A 20,952-nucleotide genomic window follows, 5' to 3' on the forward strand; every position below is an offset into this window, starting at 1 on the left:
ATTTGTCTGCATGTATGTTTCATTATCAGTTATCCTCCTCACCTTTCTGTCCCTTGTTATCTGCCCTATGTAGTTCTACCCCGTTCAGTTCTCCCTTGTCTGCTGTTTATTGTCTTTATTGTCGTGAAGTTTGAATGTCTAAATGTCATCCCCGATGTTCCAGTGTTCGTTGTCTCCTTGTTCCTTGAATATAACTCTATCGAAGTATTCTCCCACGTCTCCTCGTCCCTTCCTGTCTGAGTGAACCGTGACAGGAAGACAATACTATTACTCTAAACTGTTTGTTGATGTAACCATTGCTTCTTTATCAGGGGTAAATTCAATAAAAAGAGATACTGACATCACAGATTTACACACCTATTCAAAGTCTATTCAAAGTTACTTCTTTTGCATATTAGTTTTACATTTTGACAGTGGGCTCAAAAACTGGACTGGATTAGAAAAAAGATGGACAGCTTTTAATACGCTTGTGTTTTCACAGGGGAAGAATTTCGAGAAAACTGAGATCACAGAGCTGGAGATAGCAGTCGAGAACGAGGAGAAATTATTTCAGTGTGTTGATGGAAAGGCTGTAACAGGCCCCACACCAAAGCCAAACACTGCCAAAGTGTCAGTGAAAGTCATTGATATGAACGATGCCCCCGTGTTTAAGAAACAAGTAGAAAAGGTCTATCGCAATGAAAACGGACCTCCAGGAGATGTGTTGTTAGTGCCCGAGGTCAAAGATGAGGACTCGGACATCAACAACCTCAGGTGTGGTTGAGCTGCACAGCATCGAATGACCTAAAACTATTTTAATTTTAATTTGTGTTATACATTTATTTAGTAATATATAAAATATCAAATCGAATAATATTATAAAATGTGTATATATATATATATATATATATATATATATATATATATATATATATATATATATATATATATATATATATATATATACTGTATGCCAGCTTCGTTATATTTACAATCACTCAAAAATATGCGGGTTGTAAGATTTTCTAAGGTTTTTGAAAAAGTCCCTTTTGCTTTCCAAGGCTTCATTTATTTGTTAAAAAAATTGTAAAAATAGAGAAATATTATTACAGTTTAAAAGTAGAATTTTCAGCATCATTACTCCAGTCTTCAGTGTCACATGATCCTCCAGAAATCATTCTAATCATGCTGATTTTCTCTTCATGAGGAAAACATGGAATAAGGATTATTTGATTAAAGTACAAAACATTTTGAAAGCACTTTATATATAGTAACAATATTAAAGGCTTGATTCATTTTGAGTCAAGGGAATGCATCCTTGCTGAATATAAGTATTAATTTAGATTTTAAAATAGTCAAACTGACCATAAATTCTTCAATAATACTGTATACGAAAAAATGGATAATATAAAACTGTGTTATATAAAATGTAAATATACAATATATATTTATATAACATACAGTCTAGTTACACACACACTAAGGGATGTAGAGGAAACTGGATGGTGATGTAACAGAGAGTAAAAGTGTTTTACAGTTTCTATGTGTATGTAGGTATGAGTTAGTTCAAGACCCAGCCAAATGGGTGAGTGTGGATCCGAAGTCAGGAAAGATCACCACAGTACAGAAGATGGACCGCGAGTCTCCTTTTCTCAAAAATGGCACCTACACAGTCGTGGTGCATGCTATAGATGACGGTAAGCACAGAACTATCTGTTCTGAGTATGTTTAACACAATCCAAACTTTTGTGAAAGCATTGAAAGTAATTTTACTGTTCTTAAAAACAATTGTTTAATCTCTGAACAGAGCAGTTTTTTCCCCCACATGCTGTTCACAGGACAGCCTCCAGCTACAGGCACATGTACTGTAGTGGTCTACCTAGGCGACCAGAACGATAATGCTCCCTTTCTCGTATCTAAAAACGCGGTCATATGCGGGAACAAAGTCGATCGTGTGGATGTGAAACCAACAGACCTTGATGACCCGCCGTTTTCAGGTCCTTTCTCTTTCTCTCTGGGAGGAGAGGAAGAGCTGAAGAGTCTCTGGAAGCTGGATCCCACCACAGGTCAGGTCACACATATTTATATATATAATAAAACAAACATATATATATAAAATAATAATCATATTTTTTGTATCTAGTAAAAATCTAAAAACATGATACATTTACATGAGAATTACTAAGACTTGTTTATCCAAAAGGTTTTTTGAATCTTACTATTTACATTGGTAAGAAGGTTTTGGGACCAATTCTCATTATTAACTATGAATTTTGCCTCAGTAAACTCATAATTTGCTCCTTATCATAAGGTATTAGTATGGTAGTTCAGTTTAGGTATGGGGTTGGTTAAGGGATCTAAAATATGGCCATGCAGAATAAGGCATTAAAGGGTTACTCCACCCCAAAACGAAAATTTTGCCATTAATCACTTACCCCCATGTCGTTCCAAACCCTTAAAAGCTTTGTTCGTCTTTGGAACACAATTTTAGATATTTTGGATGAAAACGTACTCGGTTACTAACGTAACCTCGGTTCTCTCTAGAAGAGGGAACGAGTACTGCGTCTTAGCTAAGATGCTACGGGAAAAGTCTCTTTTCACGAAATACTGAAGCAAAAATTTATCCTTAATTTTGAATTTTTGTAAAGCGCATTTGCAGCAGTACACAGACATAGGCGAGACGGCTCGCTCGCTCATTGGCTGCTCTGCGGCAACTGCACAGCCTATCGAGCGCAGGCTGATGCAATATCAGACCAATAAGGGCGCTTTGCGCCCTTCATGCCACTTCCCGCCGAAACGGGTGTGGCCCAACCCTATAAAAGGAGCTCGAAAAGGCTGACTTACCTGATTTATTTCATCGCCAAAGCGAACCAGATTGAATCGTACGCACGGCAGAGAACGCAGTACTCGTTCCCTCTTCTAGAGAGAACCGAGGTTTCGTTAGTAACCGAGTACGTTCTCTTACGAGAGTTCTCTCGTACTGCGTCTTAGCTAAGATGCTACGGGAACCCCATGTAAAACGCTGTGCGCGCAGGGATCACACAGCAATAAACCTGAAGCAACGCCCAGGATTTACAGTGCACACTCACCCGAGGGACTCACAGAGAGTCCAGGAAAGGAGGGGGGGGAGCCCTCCGTCCCATATCTAGCAGCACCCGTAGATGCGGCAATATGACATCACACAGCCGAGGCAAGGCCTGACCAATGTGGCAATGCGGGTCTTACGCAATACTGCCCATATAACAGTCGGCAGCGCATAACGCTCACGAACTCAGAATTCCCATCAGGGCCCTGATTCGACTATACCGACAGCAGCCTTGCTTGCAAGGCGGGAACCTCCAGGTTATAGAACCTGATAAATGTAGACGGCGAGGCCCAACCTGCCGCCATACATATATCCTGCAAGGAGATCCCAGTAGACCACGCCCACGATGAGGCGATGCCCCTTGTGGAGTGTGCTCTGACGCCCAGTGGGCACTGAAGGCCCCTGGAAGCGTAAGCTATCGCTATGGCGTCAACCATCCATCTGGATAGAGTCTGTCTCGAAACAGCCATTCCCTTGGAATGTCCACTGAACGAGACAAACAGCTGCTCATTCTGTCGAAAGACAGCAGAGCGAGACACATAAGTTCTTAAAACCCTAACAGGGCAAAGAAGACTCGAGTCTCCATCCTCTCCTGACACCGACAGGGCAGACAGGGCACTAACCTGAGCCCGAAACGGCGTGTTGAGGGACTTCGGCACATAACCGTGCCTAGGTTTGAGTATGACCCTTGAGCCATTAGGCCCAAACTCCAAGCATGTCAGGCTCACCGAGAGCGCGTGCAGGTCACCCACACGCTTCACTGAAGCGAGAGCCAACAAGAATACTGTCTTGAACGACAGATGCTGGAGGCTAATCGATTGGATAGGCTCAAAAGGGGGACCCTTCATGGCCTCCAAAACTGCCGCGAGGTCCCATATAGGGACTGACGGAGGTCTGGGAGGATTCAGCCTCCTAGCTCCTCTAAGGAAGCGGATGACCAAATCGTTCCTTCCTATTGACTGACCGAGTGCTGTTTAAGAAAACGCTGTGATGGCCGCCACATAAACTTGGGGCTCTGCCCTTATCCAACAGCTCCTGTAGGAAGGAGAGAACCTCCGTCACCTCACAACTAAGGGGTGAACATCCCCGAGCTGTGCACCAGCTGGAGAACACCGACCATTTCGAGGCATACAGCCGTCGTGTCGACGGAGCTCTAGCCTGAGTGATGGTATTTAGCACTCCCACTGAGAGATCAGCGGGTAACCGTTGAGCGCCCACACGTGGAGGGACCACAACTCCGGTTGAGGGTGCCAAATCGAGCCCCCGGCCTGCGAGAGGAGATCCCTCCTCAACGGCACTTGCCACGGGGCAGTGTCTGCTAACCGCATCAAATCTGGGAACCATGGTTGGTTCTTCCAAAATGGTGCTACAAGCAGTATTGAACATCCCGTTTCCCTCACCCATTCTATCACATGCGGAAGGAGGGAGATGGGAGGAAAAGCATAAAACGGGCAGCACGGCCATTTCCGTAACAGCACGCTTTCGTTCCTGGAAAAGAACGCGGGGCAGTGAGCGTTTTCGTGGGACGCGAAGAGGTCCACCTCCGTCCTGCCAAATCTCTCCCACAACAGCCGGACTGTTTGCGGGTGTAGAGACCATTTGCCCGTGGGAATGTTGCTTCTGGACAGCCTGTCTGGACCCAGATTCTGTAGCCCAGGCACATGAACTGCCCTCAGCGAGCGCAAGTTGCGCTGAGCCCAAACCAGGAGGCGTTCTGCCAACCTGCACAGGTTTCAGGACCCGAGACCGCCCTGGCGATTTATGTAGAACACCACAGACATGTCATCCGAATGGACTAAGCGCGTCAGCGCATTCTCCACTGCCACTGACAGTTGATATGTTGGAGCCTTTCCCGTTCTGACCACAGGCCAAAGGACTGTCTGCCCTCGAGCAGCGCTCCCCATCCCGAAGTGGAGGCGTCCGTCGACACCATCTTCACCTTCGAGGAAGTCCCCAGGCTTACACCTGATTGGTACCAGTCGTTCGCTGTCCAGGGTTTCAGGGCTGTAACGCGGCTCTGATTGACCCTGAGACGCAGCCGACCAGATAGCCGCGCTCTCAGCCAGAACTGCAGGGGGTGCATGCGGAGCAGGCCCAACCGAAGAACTGGAGATGCTGAGGCCATGAGACCCAGCATCTTCTGAAATTCTCTGAGCGAAACGGTCGCTCCGCAGCGGAGAGAATTCGCTGCGCACTGAATGCCCAACGCGTGCTGTGGTGACAGCCGCGCCGTCATGGAACGTGAGTCCAGAGCTATACCCAAAAACAGTCTGGTCTGACTGGGGTTCAGTGAACTCTTCGTCCAGTTAACACTGAGACCGAGTTTCTCGAGGTGATCGAGTAAAATGGCCCCGTGTTCCGCTCGTGATTGAGCCAGAATCAGCCAGTCGTCCAAATAGTTCAGCACTCGCATGCCTCTGAGTCTGAGAGGAGCGAGCGCTGCGTCCACGCACCTCGTAAACGTACGAGGAGCCACAGACGAGCCGAACGGCAGGACTGTAAACTGGTATGACTGGCCCTCAAAGGCGAATCTCAAGTATCGCCTGTGATGTGACGCTATCTGTATTTGAAAATACGCGTCCTTCAGATCTATTGACATGAACCAGTCTCCTCTGCGAATATGCGCGAGGAGTTTCCTGGTTGTAAGCATTTTGAAACTGCGTTTCACCAATGCTTTGCTCAGCTGTCTTAGATCCAGTATGGGTCTGAGACCCCCGTCTTTCTTGGGCACTAGAAAGTATCTGCTGTACAGCCCCCCCCCCTCGCTTTGAGCTTGAGAAACAGGCTCCACAGCCCCTCTGCTCAACAGTTTTGATATTTCGGCTCGAAGTAGGTGTGCTACTTCTGTTTTGACCGTAGCGAGTAGCCTCCCTTTATAATGTCAAGCACCCAATCCGAAACCCCTGGAAGTGCTGACTATGCGTCTGCATGAATGGCTAGGGGTTGGATGCGAAGCGCGCTCTGTTGGCTGGGCAACGGCAGCGCTTCGATGTGCTCTAACATGGGCGTTAAGCCTGTGACATTTGAGGCGGGGAGCGCGCTGATCACAGCGGGCAGATCGCTCGTCCTCGACCCCCCACGGTGCATAACTGAGTAAGGGAGGGCTGAGCGGGTCCCGTGGGACTCGTGCTGTCTGTGAGTAATTGTGGGCTGCAAGCGTGCACATTTACTGCTTTAGACTCGCTGTCTGCCTGGGCAGAACGAACGTGCACAGGTTTCGTTTTTACAGAAACCACATGACGCGTGTGACATAGTGTTTGTGGGCACTGAGCAGTGGGCATCGTCACTACATTTATAGCACCATCGGCCATGGCCGGGACACCATAAATTACACCTTTTTCGGGAAATATCTGGGTAGCCGTGATAACGGTTTTTGTATGCAGGCAAGCGGGCAACCGTACAGGCTTGCGCATCGCAAAAGACGCTGAAACAGTCACAATCCCTGGAACTGAAACAGCGGCACGCTTAGGTGAGAGCTCGGCCACAGCGGAACTCGTACACTGGCGCTTCGATGAGGCAGCAGGAGGCGGGTGGTGTGGCTGAGCGCTTTGCGAGGCCGGTCTAGCATGACTCGCTGCAGAACCGGAGCGCTTGCCATGTCTGAGAGCGTCAGCCCTAGATGCCTCTCAGCCACCGTAGCGGAAGCCATAACTCGCCCAGCCCTCACTGCCCGAAGCTAGCAGAGAGCACGTGTCCTCTTCCCCCAACGCGGCCCTGAGATCGACTTCCTCGGATGATGCAGGGGAGGCCGGTGAAGCAGGGCAAACTGGCGAGCTCGGTTGAGCTGAAGGCGGTTCCGGCTTTTACGGCGCCAAGCGCAGCAGAGAATGCAGGCTCAGAGAAAAATGCCAAGCGAGTCCTCAGAGTCACCATGGCAACAGCTCGCAGTGAGGGCATCCGCCGTCAGCGAGTGCGAGCACTGCATGATCTTCACCCAGGCAGGAGACACAGATGACGTACCGGTCTCCCTCGCTGAGTGGGGCTCTGACGAGCTGCAGGAAGGCATCTTAAAAAAGATGCAAGCTCTTTTACGAGTGTGTGTCGCAGGGCGAACACACACACACGCATAAAGAACAGTTGGATATAACAGAATTGAAAGGATATGTGCGCCGGAACACGCAGCAGGAACGGCAGTGGAAGGTGGCGTTGGCCAGCGGCTTCAGGAATAGCTCGTCCCGCTGAGCTGCCTATCAGACGGCGCTTGCTTCCTTCGTGAACCAGTGATGCGTGAGCTTCACTGAAGAGATGAAAAATCAGGTGAGTCAGCCTTTTCGAGCTCCTTTTATAGGGTTGGGCCACACCCGTTTCGGCGGGAAGTGGTATGATATTGGTCTGATATTGCATCAGCCTGCGCTCGATAGGCTGTGCAGTTGCCGCAGAGCAGCCAATGAGCGAGCGAGCCGTCTCGCCTATGGCTGTGTACTGCTGCAAATGCGCTTTACAAAAATGCTAAATTAAGGATAATTTTTTGCTTCAGTATTTCGTGAAAAGAGACTTTTCCCGTAGCGTCTTAGCTAAGACGCAGTACGAGAGAACTCTCGTAAGAGAACCAGGAGGCTTGTGACTGTCCCATTGACTGTCAAGTAAATTACACTGTCAAGTATGTAAGACATGGTCAGAATAGTCCATCTCCATCAGTAGTTCAACCGTAATGTTATGAACCGACGACAATACTTTTCTAAAATATGGATGGAACAAGGCATTAATATGTGCTTTATAATTACCAATAAACAGCCAGTATGCTAGTAATATGCATGCTTATAATCAAATAGTCAATAGTGAGAATTGGTCCCTATACTAAAGTGTTTATCTTAAATTCTATTTCAAGAAACATAAATGTTTTGTTATGGTTTTAGTCAACCCTGTTTTGCTGGGTTTGTACCGCAGGAACAAGCACTTCTCTGATAAGTTTGACGAGCCTGGCGTATGGCAACTACTCCGTTCCTTTGAAGATACAGGATCAGCAGGGGCTGCAAGGAGAAGATGTTCTTCAGGTGGTTGTGTGTGAGTGCACGGGAATCAACACATGCCGTGGCCGACTTCCTTTCTCCTCAAGTCTGGGTCCAGCAGCCATCGGTCTCCTGTTTGCTGGATTTCTCCTATTGGCCTGTGAGTTTCAACAGACAGACAAAAATACCAAAGGAAGCCTGCAACAACAATTCAACTGATTAGATTTTATAATTACGAGAGTACAGTTCATATAATGGCACATTCTCCTGTGTTGTGTAATGTGTACTGTATGTTATATAATGGCACCTTGTTGTTTTGCAGTGCTGCTCCTCTTTTGTTTCCTCTGTGACTGTCAAAGCAAGAATTTTCAACACATCCCTCTGAACCTGCAGGACGAGGGCAACCAAACCCTTGTCAAATACAATGAAGAGGGAGGAGGCTCAATCTATAAGGTATTTGAAACTGTCAGTCACGTTGAGAGAGTTATTAATTTAGTAGATAGAGCTGTAGAAACTATTGATTGCATGCCTGAGCTTTAATTCTTAATAAGAAACATAATTTGGTCCCACTTTATATTAGGTGGCCTTAACTACTATGTACTTACATAAAAAATAAGTACAATGTACTTATTGTGTTCATGTTGTATTGTAAAACACTTTTGCTGCTATTGAGGTGGGATAGGGGTAAGGTTAGGGAGAGGGTTGGAGGTATGGGTAAGTTTAAGGGTGGGTTAAGGTGTAAAGTATGGGTCAACAGTGTAATTATAAATGTAATTACAGAAATTAAATACAGATGTAATTACATGTAGTTTTTTTTTAATATAAGTACAATTTAAAAACATTGTACTAAATTATTAATTAAAATGTAAGTACATAGTAGTTAAGGCCACTTAATATAAAGTGGGTTCCATAATTTAATTAAATGTAACTTGTTCCAGGGCATTCCAAAATGTTTGTTCTAATATTTACATCAAAAGCCTGACCCTGTTCACCTGAGAATATTTGGTGCAGTTTTAAGCAGAATCTGTGATCATCATTATGCCTGTGATTTTTTTTTTCTCCTCAGCCCGAGTCAATATTTCTGAAGGATAGCTTGAAAACTCCTTCAGCACCGGTACATACAAGTTTTTTCTCTCTTCTTTTTTCTGTTGCATTTCTCATTGGCCTAAGGCCTACGTGGTTAAAAACCATATGATCTGACAAGTATGTTGTCGCATTTTGACATGATTTTAATTTATTTTGTCCAATAAGCATTAAAGGGTTAGTATACTTCCAGAATTTAAATTCTCTGATAATTTACTCACCCCCATGTCATCTAATATCTTAATGTCATTCTTTCTTCAGTTGCAAAGCATATTAAGATTTTTGAGGAAAATATTCTAGGATTGTTCTCCATATAGTGGACTTCAGTAGTACTCAGTGGGTTGAACATCCAAAGATTCAGTTTCAATCCAGCTTCAAAGGGCTCTACATGATCCCAGCAGAGGAATTGGAAGGGTTTTATCTTGCGAAACGATTGGTCATTTTCTTAAAAACAAATAAAAATGTATTTACTTTTTAACCACAAAAGCTAGTCTTGCACTATCTAGACTTCACACATTACATAATCATGTTAAAAAAGGTCACTCGCGGTTAGTTCTTCTTCATCTGTGTACTCTGTTTCAAAAAGATAGGGTAGGGCAAAAAAATCATATTTTCCCCTACAGCATCACATAATTTATTTAACTGTTAAGTAACAACAGGATCTAAAAGAAAATAATATGGCATGGTTCTAAGTTAATGACAGACGACTAACTGTCTGTCTGTTGTTCCAGCTTGAGTATGCTGTTGATGGATACAGGAAGGGGGAAAACTATACGATGAGAAGCCCTGCAGGGGTGAGTGTCAAATGAAATAAATGTGCTGACTGCCAATAATTATTCCTACTGTAGATTGTTTATGGAAAAACTGACAATAAGCTCTGGTGCAACACCCAAAACAAACAGTACACATTTTTCACAAGTCTGCAATATAGACTTAAATATGGTAAAAATGTAATATTATTTCAGATATATGTTGTGCCATACTTTCAACCTTTTGGGGAAAAAAGTAGCTTGGATCAGATTTCCTCCCTTTTTATACAAAGTAAGTGAACTGATGTGAAAACATGTTCCAGTGAACATGTTGAAACTGTATGACATATTCCTGCTATGTTAAGGATCTAAGCACATGGTATAAAGTGCATGGTGCAGGTGCACTCAGGGCGTGTCCGAATCTACTTTTGCTAGTTTAACGATGGGAAAACAGCTGGCACGTCCGGACGCATGGACTAAATGGGTTGTTAATGTTCTCTTAATGAGTGTTTTTTGGGCGTAACATATAATTAACCATTCAGAGTGTCATGTCCCGTTCCCTTTAAAAACCAGTTGTGCTCGCGCCATGAAGGGCTTGCATTCATGGTAGAATGTCATTTTTTCTTTTTTTTTAAATGTTTGTGTGCTGCTGCGCATCCCTGTGTGTGTATTAAGCAAAGTATAGGTTCATTGTACACCCGCCTATAGGTGCAAATTACTAACGTGCTCTTTAAATGACAGAAAAAATAATGTCAAGGCTTTAGACGAGGTTGGAGTTGGTCTATGTCTCAGACTTTTTTCAGTTCCTCAAAATAGCAACGCGCCAACAGTGTGCCTGAGCACACCTCTTTTTCAGACCATCACGCCAATGGGAGCACAAATGGGCGTAAATGCTCAGGACGTGAAAATGAGAACTGCATCAGGCTGAAACTAACAAAAACACTTGCACCACGCCCAGTGCCGCATTGAGCCGGAGGTATGATAGAACCCTTGTTCTTCTTCAATTAGCACAGGGTAGTTGCCAACTCTTACAAGATAAATAAGCAATCACGGCTTCAAAAACATCCCCAATATTAATATATTAATATCATCAATATTTTTCATTATCAATTGTTTATTATCTGTAAATGAGCCTGCAACATAGTAAGTTTGAAGAGAAAAAAACAGTAGTTATTTTACAAAAATCATCCATGCAACAAAGCGGGAATGCGCAGACTAACCTCCGATCATCTGCGAGCAGAGTAGTTTTGGAGATGGAGAAAGTGAATAAAAGAAGAGCACTAAGGGGGATCTTTAATAGCCACATATTTATAAAAAAATCTACTCGATAAAAAATATTTTACAAATTAAATGATGTCCCTTTCCTCCCCTGCACCATTCACCTTCTCCATCTCGGTACACCTCTGTTGGTGGTCTTGTTTATCTGTTTACATCTACTAGCCATCATTGCTTGGATTAGAATGCCACATGTCTGCATGTTAAACATGGATTTTACACATTCATTATTGCACTGATTCATTATTAGCTGCAAGCAGACAGTATCAACAATATATTTGAAAAGAACAGTGATCGTAAATGTAAAGAAACGACTTTGCTTGTCAGGTTTTCCTAACACTTTTACACTACTTAACAAAAAAAAAGCCTAAAGTCACATAAAATTTGCAAACTTGACAACTGTGGTGAAAATGTAATGGTTGAATTACTTGTAGATGTGCGATGTTGTGACATTGTACTTGTGGATTGGGAAAGAAAGATGATAAGATATAGCATCAGAAAGATCTCAAATCAAAAGGAGTTTTGATTTTTGTTGGCTTTTTTCTAGCTATTGCCCTGAAAGTGTGACTGATAATGACTCAAAATCACAAAAGTGTGATTTTTAGGGAAAAAAGTAAGCATGAAGGTCCACCCCTAAACATAACCATCAGCAAGGCGTAAGCAGATCATACAAAAACGTACAAATGAGATTATACAAATTCAAAAAAAATTAGCCACCAATTTGTCAAAGTGTAAAACACACAGGGATTGCCATGAGATTCTGTTGTGTTCGGTTGACATTTTTTTTTATTCTTAATTAAAATATTATCAGGAATCATGGTCATAAATCATATTGCTGTTTGGTGATGTGAAATATTGTCTGATTTTTGCTTTCTCTGACAGTATAACTATCAGTACAACTTCCAGGAAATGCCCAGTGGTGCAGGAGTGATGAGCATGGTGAGTGACAGCATCAGACGGAGACATGTGAGACACAACAGACTGGGAGGGGGAATTCAACCGTTTTTCCTTGACACGAGTTCCTGCTTCACAGCAGTCTGTGAAATGTGCTAACATACACAGTAGAGCAGGATTCACGTCTGAGACAGCATAGTAATCTGGAATTCGACAGAAAGTTTAGGCGTATACTAATAGACTAGACTGCACTATTTCTGGTGTAAATCAAATGCAAATGCATGGTAGATTTACATGCTTACATTATATCTTTCAACATATGTCTATCTATACTAATGCAGCCTGACGTCAGAACCCCGAAGAATAATTCGCCGCTGGACCCTTCCAGATTTTCCTTTAGGGTTTTCTAATGTTTTTATTTATTTATTTTGTTCTACAACATAAACTACACACACTCACAACCCAGAGGTCTTATGTAGTTACTTATTGAAAAATATTAGTGCTGTCAAATGAGTAATCGCGATTAATCGAATCCAAAATAAATAATTATTTATGTACACTGTGTATATTTATTAAGCATATATGTTTATGTATTGAATATATTTATATATAATATACATTTTAAGAATATAAATACATAAATGTATATAAATGTAAATATTTTCAAAATATATACTGTATGTGTGTGTATGAGGGGCCGTGCAAGACTTAATTCATTCTGGCACTCTCACACACTTACATTCTCCTTTCACATACATATATTCTTGCTTTCACACACTTTCATTCTTCTTACACATACATATATTTCTACTCTCACACACATACACTTTCTTTTCTCATACATATACACACACATACATATATAGATGTATGTAAGAGAAGAATGTATGTATGTGCGAGAGAGAGAGTATAGTGGAAACGGAAGGCGTTTAGTTGAAACGGAAGGAGTATAGTGGAAACGGAAGACGTGAAACGGAAGGCAGGTTAGGAGCGATCAGGCTCACCGGTACAGATGAGGCAGCCACAGAAGTATTTCAGCAAGCTATCTTGGTTTTTAAAAAATAAATAAATATTATTATTGTGAAAACTTTACATGGCCTCGTACTTTGAGCGATTTGTGATTGAGGACGCGAGCTCAGCCTCAGTCGTGTTGCCAGATAGACGAATTATAAGTGTACATGGTTTTTTTTTTCCATTTAATTTAGTAAGTTAATCAAGTGGGATGTTGCAAGTTGGGGACAGCGATATCTTTGTTTAAATAACTGAAGACTCATTGCGGTTTATTTATTTTTAGATTTTCATTTACTTATTTAACGTGTTTTTTTCAATTGCAGCTCTGCGTGCACTCAGTGCTAGATTAGTGTTCTATAAGCGCCACCTTCTGTCAGAGATTGAATTAGCATTTCCATTAGAATCAGAAAGAGCTTTATTGCCAAGTGTTTACACACAGAAGAAATTTCGTCAGGAGCTTCCAGTACAGAAAGTACAAACATAGTGCAGACACACATATAATTAAGGAAATAAAACTAATAATAATAAATAGTAATAATAAAATATTCATTAAGCCAATCTGATGTTTTTGTTTTGTGCACTAGCTTCATGTTGCATATATTTTTTTGTTTGTTTGTTTGTTTGCTCAAGGTTAGTATGGCCAGTAAAAGAGCGAAATAAACATTTAATACATGTAAAAAAGAAAAAAAGAAGAAGAAGAACTAAATAAATTGGCAACGAGAATGGGAATCGGCTCATTTGATTGTAAAATAAATAAAATCCTGATCAGTGCATCCTTAACTGGAATAGTTAGGCCTACCTGAAAGACCCGAAAAAGCATGGTTTATTTATTTGTGCAAAATGGTTATTATTTATTACAATACAATGTTACAGTCAACAATGAAAACAATAAGTCTTATTGATTGATTGATTGATTGTGGCAAGTAAAAAAAAATTAAACCACTGGCCGAACCGGAGCAGTAGAAAATGTCTTTAGCGTTAAGCCCTGTTAATACGATCAAAATCAGTGTCTTAGTACTTGTGCACAGATCTTTAGAACACGTTGATACATAATGATATGTTAAAAATAAAAACTTAAAATATGTACTTGAAAAGAAAACAGGATGACTTTGAATAGCATAACTGTAAAATTGTGAGGAAGAGCTGAGCAGGTCTTGCACATGTATTTCCTGCTCTGAGAGCGACATCCTGCTTAAACAGGGAGTAATGGATACCAAAAAAGGTAGAAATATATATATATATATATATATATATATATATATATATATATATGTGTGTAAAAGGAGAATGCATGTGTGTGAAAGCAAAAAAAAAAAATTATGTATGTGAAAGTAGAATGTATGTGTGTGAGAGTGCCAGAATGAATTATGGCTTATATGGCCCCCCATATGTGTGTGTGTTTATATATGCATAATAAATAAACGCAACACACATAGATATATTATTTAAACAAAAACTTTTAATTTGGATGCGATTAATCATGATTAATCGTTTGACAGCACTAAAACATATGTTTTCAATTAATTTTATTTTTTTATTTATTTTATTTTTTTAATCTTACTGACACAAACATTTTGAACAGTAGTGTTTATACAGTAAGTGTGTAAGTGTTATGATTGTGCTGGATATTTAATCATGCAGTTTTTCTCTCTCTTTCTCTCTCTCTCTCTCTCTCTCTCTCTCTCTCTCTCTCTATCTTTCTCTCTAAAGCCAGAGCAAAACTGGTCAACGATCCAAAGGGAAAGGGAAAACTTAAGGGTAAGCTATTCAAATGATTCATACATATTTACAAAAAAAATAAAAAAGAATGGATGGATGGATTTTAAGAAATGATTTTCAACCACTAATTAAACTACAAAAGTATTGAAACTTTTTAGGGCATTTTAATTGTAGAAATAGATCAAAAATGTTAAATACAGAAATAAGTTAGATTAAACATTATCTAAATTAAATATATTTCTTGCTTTTAAGAATGAAAGTCGCCAGATGTCCCGCACATACAGCTTAGCACGAACAGAAAGGAACCTGGCTGAACACATTGAGAGGGTGAGTCCAATACACAAAACACCTGACCATCATGATGTGAAAGAAACCTGCAGTACATGAGAGAGAGCGAGACAGCTGTTATAATGCTAATTTTCACATATAATTGATACTTATGTAAATATATACATACATAAACATACTCTACAAAAATGCAGTTATTTTAATGTCAATTTATTATTTTTAAAAATTAGGAAAAAAATTAATGTGTGTATGTATAAATGTATTTTAGTGTATTTAAACATATTTACTGTTCATATATTAACTTTAATTTGACAGGGTGCACTTTTTAAAGTGTACTTAAGTGTGTTAAGTAACATGGTCATGCAAGTGTCTCTCTCACTTAAGCAGCCTTTTATTTGATTAACATTACATTATCTGCAAGTACAGTTTTTATCAAAATACTTCTTTTATACTATTAACTTATAACTTCTAATTAATTATAACTTATAATTTTATACTATAAAACATTAATTTAAGTTAAATGTAATTGTGAATAAACAAAGCTTTTGTTTTTCCTGTGACACTATTGGTGGAAAGGTGATCTTGCTTCAACTTGTTCTTAGTTGAAAATTCAATGCACTGTCGCCTCCTATCGCTCAAAGCTCAACATAATGTTAATGTAGAGACAAAGACCTGCAGACCATGCAGACACCACAAGGTGACAGCATCAGATAAAAAAAAAATGTATCAGCAAAAGCATTTTGATATTTCTCTTTCCATTGTGTTATTCCATAGAAAATCAGCAGCTTTCCGGAAGAGCAGAGGGACTGCCCAGTGTATTCCCCGTATCAGTATGTATATGAGGGGAGGGGCAGTGACTGTCAATCACTGGATCAGCTGACTGTTAGCAACCTCGGAAATAACCTGGACTTCCTGCAGAACCTGGGGCCAAAGTTCAACACTCTGGGTGGGATCTGTCAACAGTCAATGGAGCGCAGGAACGTCCGGCTGTGAAAGTGGGTGATGATTGGAGGCTTTATATCACGCCACATTTTAACAATGCTTGCTGAGCTGCAAAGGGGTTCCAGGGTTGTTGTTGTTGTTTTGCTGTGATTTTTAATTTTTGGAGACATTGCTCTAGGCCATTCTTGAATTGAGCGCCATGACACCTGTACAGGCACAGGATGATTATGGATATAAGCTGTGAACTTCACATCTTCTGTGCTAAGACTGCCTGCCCTCAAGGAACTATGGGATACACTGTGCATTTGCGCTTATGATGGATGTGTAAATAAGCATGTTGGGTGCTTGGAATGAAAACTTGTGTCTGCAGCCCACCAGCTTGTCTGAAATAAGGCGGTTGGTGGCTTGGACTGTTGTAGTTTTGGCTATGACCCGTTTGATGGCCTGATCAAATCTTAAGAAATTTTTTTATTATTATTCTGCAAACACAAAGCCACACATCACTACAACAATTTATGCTGGTAGTGTTTGTCTGGACTTATCCTGCACTTGCTGCCTTTAGCTATCATATTGTTTTGTGCACTTTGACTTTGCACTACAGAATCACTGCCAAAAATGACAAATGATTTATTCATCTTCATTTCAATCCAAACCTATACAGAAACTTATGTCCACCACAGAATAAAATATAGATAATTTATTTATTTTTTACACCTGACCACATGCTCATGCTCTCGCATTTCTAAAAAAAAAAAAAAAAAAAAAGAAGAAGCATTGACAATTATACATATCTATTATGTGGCTAAAATAGGCTAAGTTTCTATACAAACCACTTTCTTCTGTCAGGACATAAAAAAAAAAAAAAAAAAAACAATAACAATAATAATAAAAATGCTTTGGAGGACGCTGGAAAAATAAAAGCTTTGATTTCCAACACATTGACTGGACAAAACAAAAATATTAATTTTATATTTCATAGAAAAAATAAGTTTTTTGAACAATGTGAGGGTGAGTAAATAATGACTAAATATTTGTTTTTGAATGACTGGGCATGAAAAAAAAAACACAGCAAAAGTGATCAACAATGCCAAAGTTCTTTCACAAAACAATAGGGATAGAAAATGAAAGTAAAGATCAGTCATCATTCAGCAGTATCTGAGAGTCTGGCAGGTGGCAGTAATGCATCGTTGATCATCAATACATTCTTGGAAATAACCCAGGTGAAGAAAGGCGCTTTAAGTAAATATCCCTATTAACTTAAAAGGATAGTTCGCCCAAAATGAAAACTTACCCCCAGGGCATCCAAGATGTAGATGACTTTGTTTCTTCAGTTGAACACAAACTGACATATTTAACACAAACCATTGCAGTCTGTCAGTCCTATAATGGAAGTGGATGGGAATCACGGCTAAAACATAAAAAAAAAAAAATAAAAATAAAAACATACACGAAGTAAACCAAATTAAACCCTCTGGCTCATAACAATACATTGATGTGTAAAGACACTTAACGATCGCACGTGAGGTGTCTTTTTCTAGTTCTTCTTCTTGCTTGCTTTACTTCTTCTTCTTTTTTAATGGCAGTTGGTATCCATCTTATTAGTGCATTATCACCCCTTTCTGTTTCTGGTGTGTGGATCCGTAAGTAAATTGTTTCTACTATAGATTAGGAGTTGAGGGGGACAGGTGCAACCATGTCCACTCTTTCATTCCCCTTCACTTCTATGTGTCATTAGGCCACAGCTGCCCCTATTATTACGTTATGCTATTATTACGAAGAAAAAACAGATTATGGGCAGCTTTTCCATCTAAAAGCAAGCAGATTCAAAAGCAGGCAGTTGTATGAGTAAGACTATAATGCATGCTAAACTCAAGTCCGACCATCCCCCTCGGGCCAAAGCGGGGGCACAGGGATGTCCGTGGGGTGAACTTTCCCCTTTAAAGTGCCTTTCTTCAACTGGGTTTTTTCCACTGTGGAAAAGTTTTATAAAGAGTGGCTGAAATTCATCTTTATCACGTTACATTTACCTTACAATAAAGTGTTCATCTGTTTCCTCCATATTGCTCATTGTATTTTAAATAGTTTTTGTTTGTTTCATCCAATGGTTTTAAGGACTGATGATATATTTTAAATTCAGTCATCTTGAGGGTTTGGGTGTAGGGCCTGAGGCGTTGTCCTCAATGTTCACTTTCTCTTTGAGGAACAGTCGCTCTAAAAATGTATATGTAACATTAACAGATTTTTGATAACACTTTACAAAAATATTAATTAAGGAAACATTAGTTAATATATTATCACAACTATTTTTACAGTATTTATTTATCTAGTTTAATGTTAGGTCACAAAAATTTGATTATAACTGTTTAGTATGAATTCATGTATCTTAAATGCTAACAAAGTATCAGTACATGTAGACTAGATTAATAAATGCTGTAAATGCATTGTTAGTGTATAGTTCATGTTAGCTAAATATATTGAACACTATTATAAAGTTTTAATGATATGCATGTCATGAAGCACAAGAATCTGAATTAAAATTGTAATGATGCTGAATAAATGACACCGCTTTCTGAGAACTGAATCTTGTTGCTGTATTTAGTTATTTGTCATGTCTTGTGTTGGTCATTCAAAACTCTAAATCTTTTACGTACAGGGTATAGTTTGTCAGCGTTGGCTTGTGAGTTAAATGTTAGGTTAGAACTGGATCATTAATTATAACGGTTCAATAATGAAAGCATGTTGAGGCACACTTCCTAGCACTTCAGGTCAGATATAGTGAATTGTGAATGTTCTATAGACTCCCGACATTCATGACACAGAAGACTCCCATATCAACAATTATCTTTTTTGTCAGCTGAACCCCTTTTGTATAAAATATGTAGAGGACATACTCCTGAGATCTTAATTTAATACTTAAATTGGTTCCCTTTCAGTCGGTCACTCTTGACGTTACATCGGTGACCGACAAATTGGGATCTCGCTCAAAGAGACCAATCCACTTTGAATGTAAACTAAACAAGCCAATGCACATTGATCACAGCACGAGTATAACTAGGCAGCAGGTGCAATGCATACTCAGCTTTTCACTTCAGTGCTGAGTGCTCATATGGTTCTGCTCCTGACTTTCCTGCTTGAGGAAGACTCAATGAGTTCTGCGCACTTTTTTTAGCTCTGGTGTTGGCGGTTCCGTGCTTCAGCTGCGGTGGTTTCCCATGTCAAGTAGGCTGCATTACCCCCTGTTTGTGTTGAAATCTCCCCTGTACACTTCAGCACATTAAAAGAGCAATTTCTTATAGAGCATTCACGAGTATATGTCTTTTTAATGATGCCCTTCCACCTTGTATTTCTGGATGCTGTTGTTGCCTGGCGCTGGGTGATGGTCACGATCGCTACCTCACATATCAGGGTAACGACAGCATCCAGAAATACACAGGTTCAGCTGCATCTAGGAGACACGCTTATGTCTTAAAGTGGAACCTGTTTGTTGAGTGGTGTTCTTCTCACCGAGAAGCCCCCTGGAGATGCCCGATCAGAGTCATGCTTTCCTTTTTTGGGGTTGGAGCGGAGGCTGTCTTCTTCCACCCTCAAAGTCTTTGCTGCCCCAATTGTTGCTAACCATGACCCTGTAGAGGGCAATCAGCTAGGGAAGCATGATTTGTCCATCAGATTCCTTAGGAGGGCTAGAAAGTTAAATCCTCCCCAGTCCCACTCTATACCCTCAAAGCACCACAGCATGGCCCATTCAACCCTTTGCAGTCAGTTGAGCTGAAGTTTCTATCAATGAAAACTCTGCTTCAGCTTGCACTTGACTTCATCATGAGGGTATAGGACCTACACAGATTTTCAGTCGATGAATCATTCCTAGAGTTTGGGCCGCTGACTCCCATGTAATCCTGAGGCCTCAGCCTGGCTATATGTGCCCAAGGTTCCCACTACTCCCCTGGAGGAAGCAGACCCAGCCCTAGCTTTGCTTTATTCTGTCCGTGCCTTGAGATGGTACATAGACTGGACACACAACTTCAGGAACTCAGATCAGCTCTTTGTCTGTTTCAGAGGCCGGCAGAAGGGGAATGTCATCTCTACTAGAAGTGTTGCATCCTCCTTGGTGTGGCTCGTGGCGCCTCGCTGACAGATATTTGTAGAGCTGCGGGGTGGGAGAACCCCAACACATTTGCTAAATTCTATAGCCTTAGTGTGGAGCTGGAATCCTCCTGTGTTCTCACCTCAAATGGGTAGAAGCACTGAGAGGCCCCTGTTTAGTGTCAGCTTGCTAAAACTGCTCCAGAGAGTGCGTACTTTAGACCCTGTCAAGCTCCTCCATTCCCTCGGCAGCCAGACGTGGTGAAGCATCTGGTGTAAGGGGCCATATCTAGAGACCTAAATGGATCCCATATGTGTAAAGTCATGCACCTAAACGGTTGTTCATATGTGTAATTGCTTCCGAAACCTTGGTAGGGATCCTTATTTGTTTATCATTACAGACGTGACGTCAAGAGTGACCGACTGAAAGGGAGCATCTTTGTTATGCATGTAACCCCATTTCCCTCAAGGAGGAAACGTGAACGTCATGTCCCATTGCCACAGCTGCTGTACCACTGCTGAACAGCCTGGTTACCAGCTTGGCTCCTCAGTGAAAACATTAGTATGCGTTGCAACTGCTGCCTAATAATACTTGCACTGCAATCAGCTCCAATGTGCATTGGCTCATTTAGTTTAGTTTACCCTCAATGTAGATCTGAAAACATGCAAATGTTGCAAGTCAGAGACAATCAATTACAGAGAGCGTTCACTCACTTCTGACAGTGCATTTAAGTAGAGCTGTGTTCCCTTAGAGTAGCCTATAATAAGGCATTTGTAACATTTTATTTCACAATAAACCTATTGAAATTGTTCCGTAGTTTGTGCAGTACATTTATTAAAATTTGAATGTTAAACTTCATATTGCTCATGTTCTATATTTTTTGTTTAATAAACAAAA

At 40.8% G+C, this 20,952-nt stretch overlaps 1 protein-coding gene across 5 annotated transcripts in view; it reads left to right on the forward strand.

Moving 5' to 3' along the window:
- LOC132117891 (cadherin-like protein 26) overlaps nucleotides 1-16,908 on the forward strand; it is a 106,444-nt gene extending 89,536 nt beyond the window's left edge. For all 5 annotated transcript variants that reach the window (XM_059527235.1, XM_059527233.1, XM_059527238.1 and 2 more), the window contains exons 9-19: nucleotides 482-753; nucleotides 1,534-1,676; nucleotides 1,818-2,045; nucleotides 7,952-8,173; nucleotides 8,336-8,466; nucleotides 9,080-9,127; nucleotides 9,828-9,890; nucleotides 12,003-12,059; nucleotides 14,736-14,783; nucleotides 14,997-15,071; nucleotides 15,807-16,908. In XM_059527235.1, the coding sequence (XP_059383218.1) occupies nucleotides 482-753; nucleotides 1,534-1,676; nucleotides 1,818-2,045; nucleotides 7,952-8,173; nucleotides 8,336-8,466; nucleotides 9,080-9,127; nucleotides 9,828-9,890; nucleotides 12,003-12,059; nucleotides 14,736-14,783; nucleotides 14,997-15,071; nucleotides 15,807-16,025 (1,506 nt within the window). In that variant the 3' untranslated portion in view covers nucleotides 16,026-16,908. The remainder of the gene's footprint in view (nucleotides 1-481; nucleotides 754-1,533; nucleotides 1,677-1,817; nucleotides 2,046-7,951; nucleotides 8,174-8,335; nucleotides 8,467-9,079; nucleotides 9,128-9,827; nucleotides 9,891-12,002; nucleotides 12,060-14,735; nucleotides 14,784-14,996; nucleotides 15,072-15,806) is intronic.
- Nucleotides 16,909-20,952: the final 4,044 nt, after the last annotated feature.

Source organism: Carassius carassius, chromosome 37, assembly GCF_963082965.1.
Source record: "Carassius carassius chromosome 37, fCarCar2.1, whole genome shotgun sequence".
In the NCBI taxonomy this organism is placed as follows: domain Eukaryota; kingdom Metazoa; phylum Chordata; class Actinopteri; order Cypriniformes; family Cyprinidae; genus Carassius; species Carassius carassius.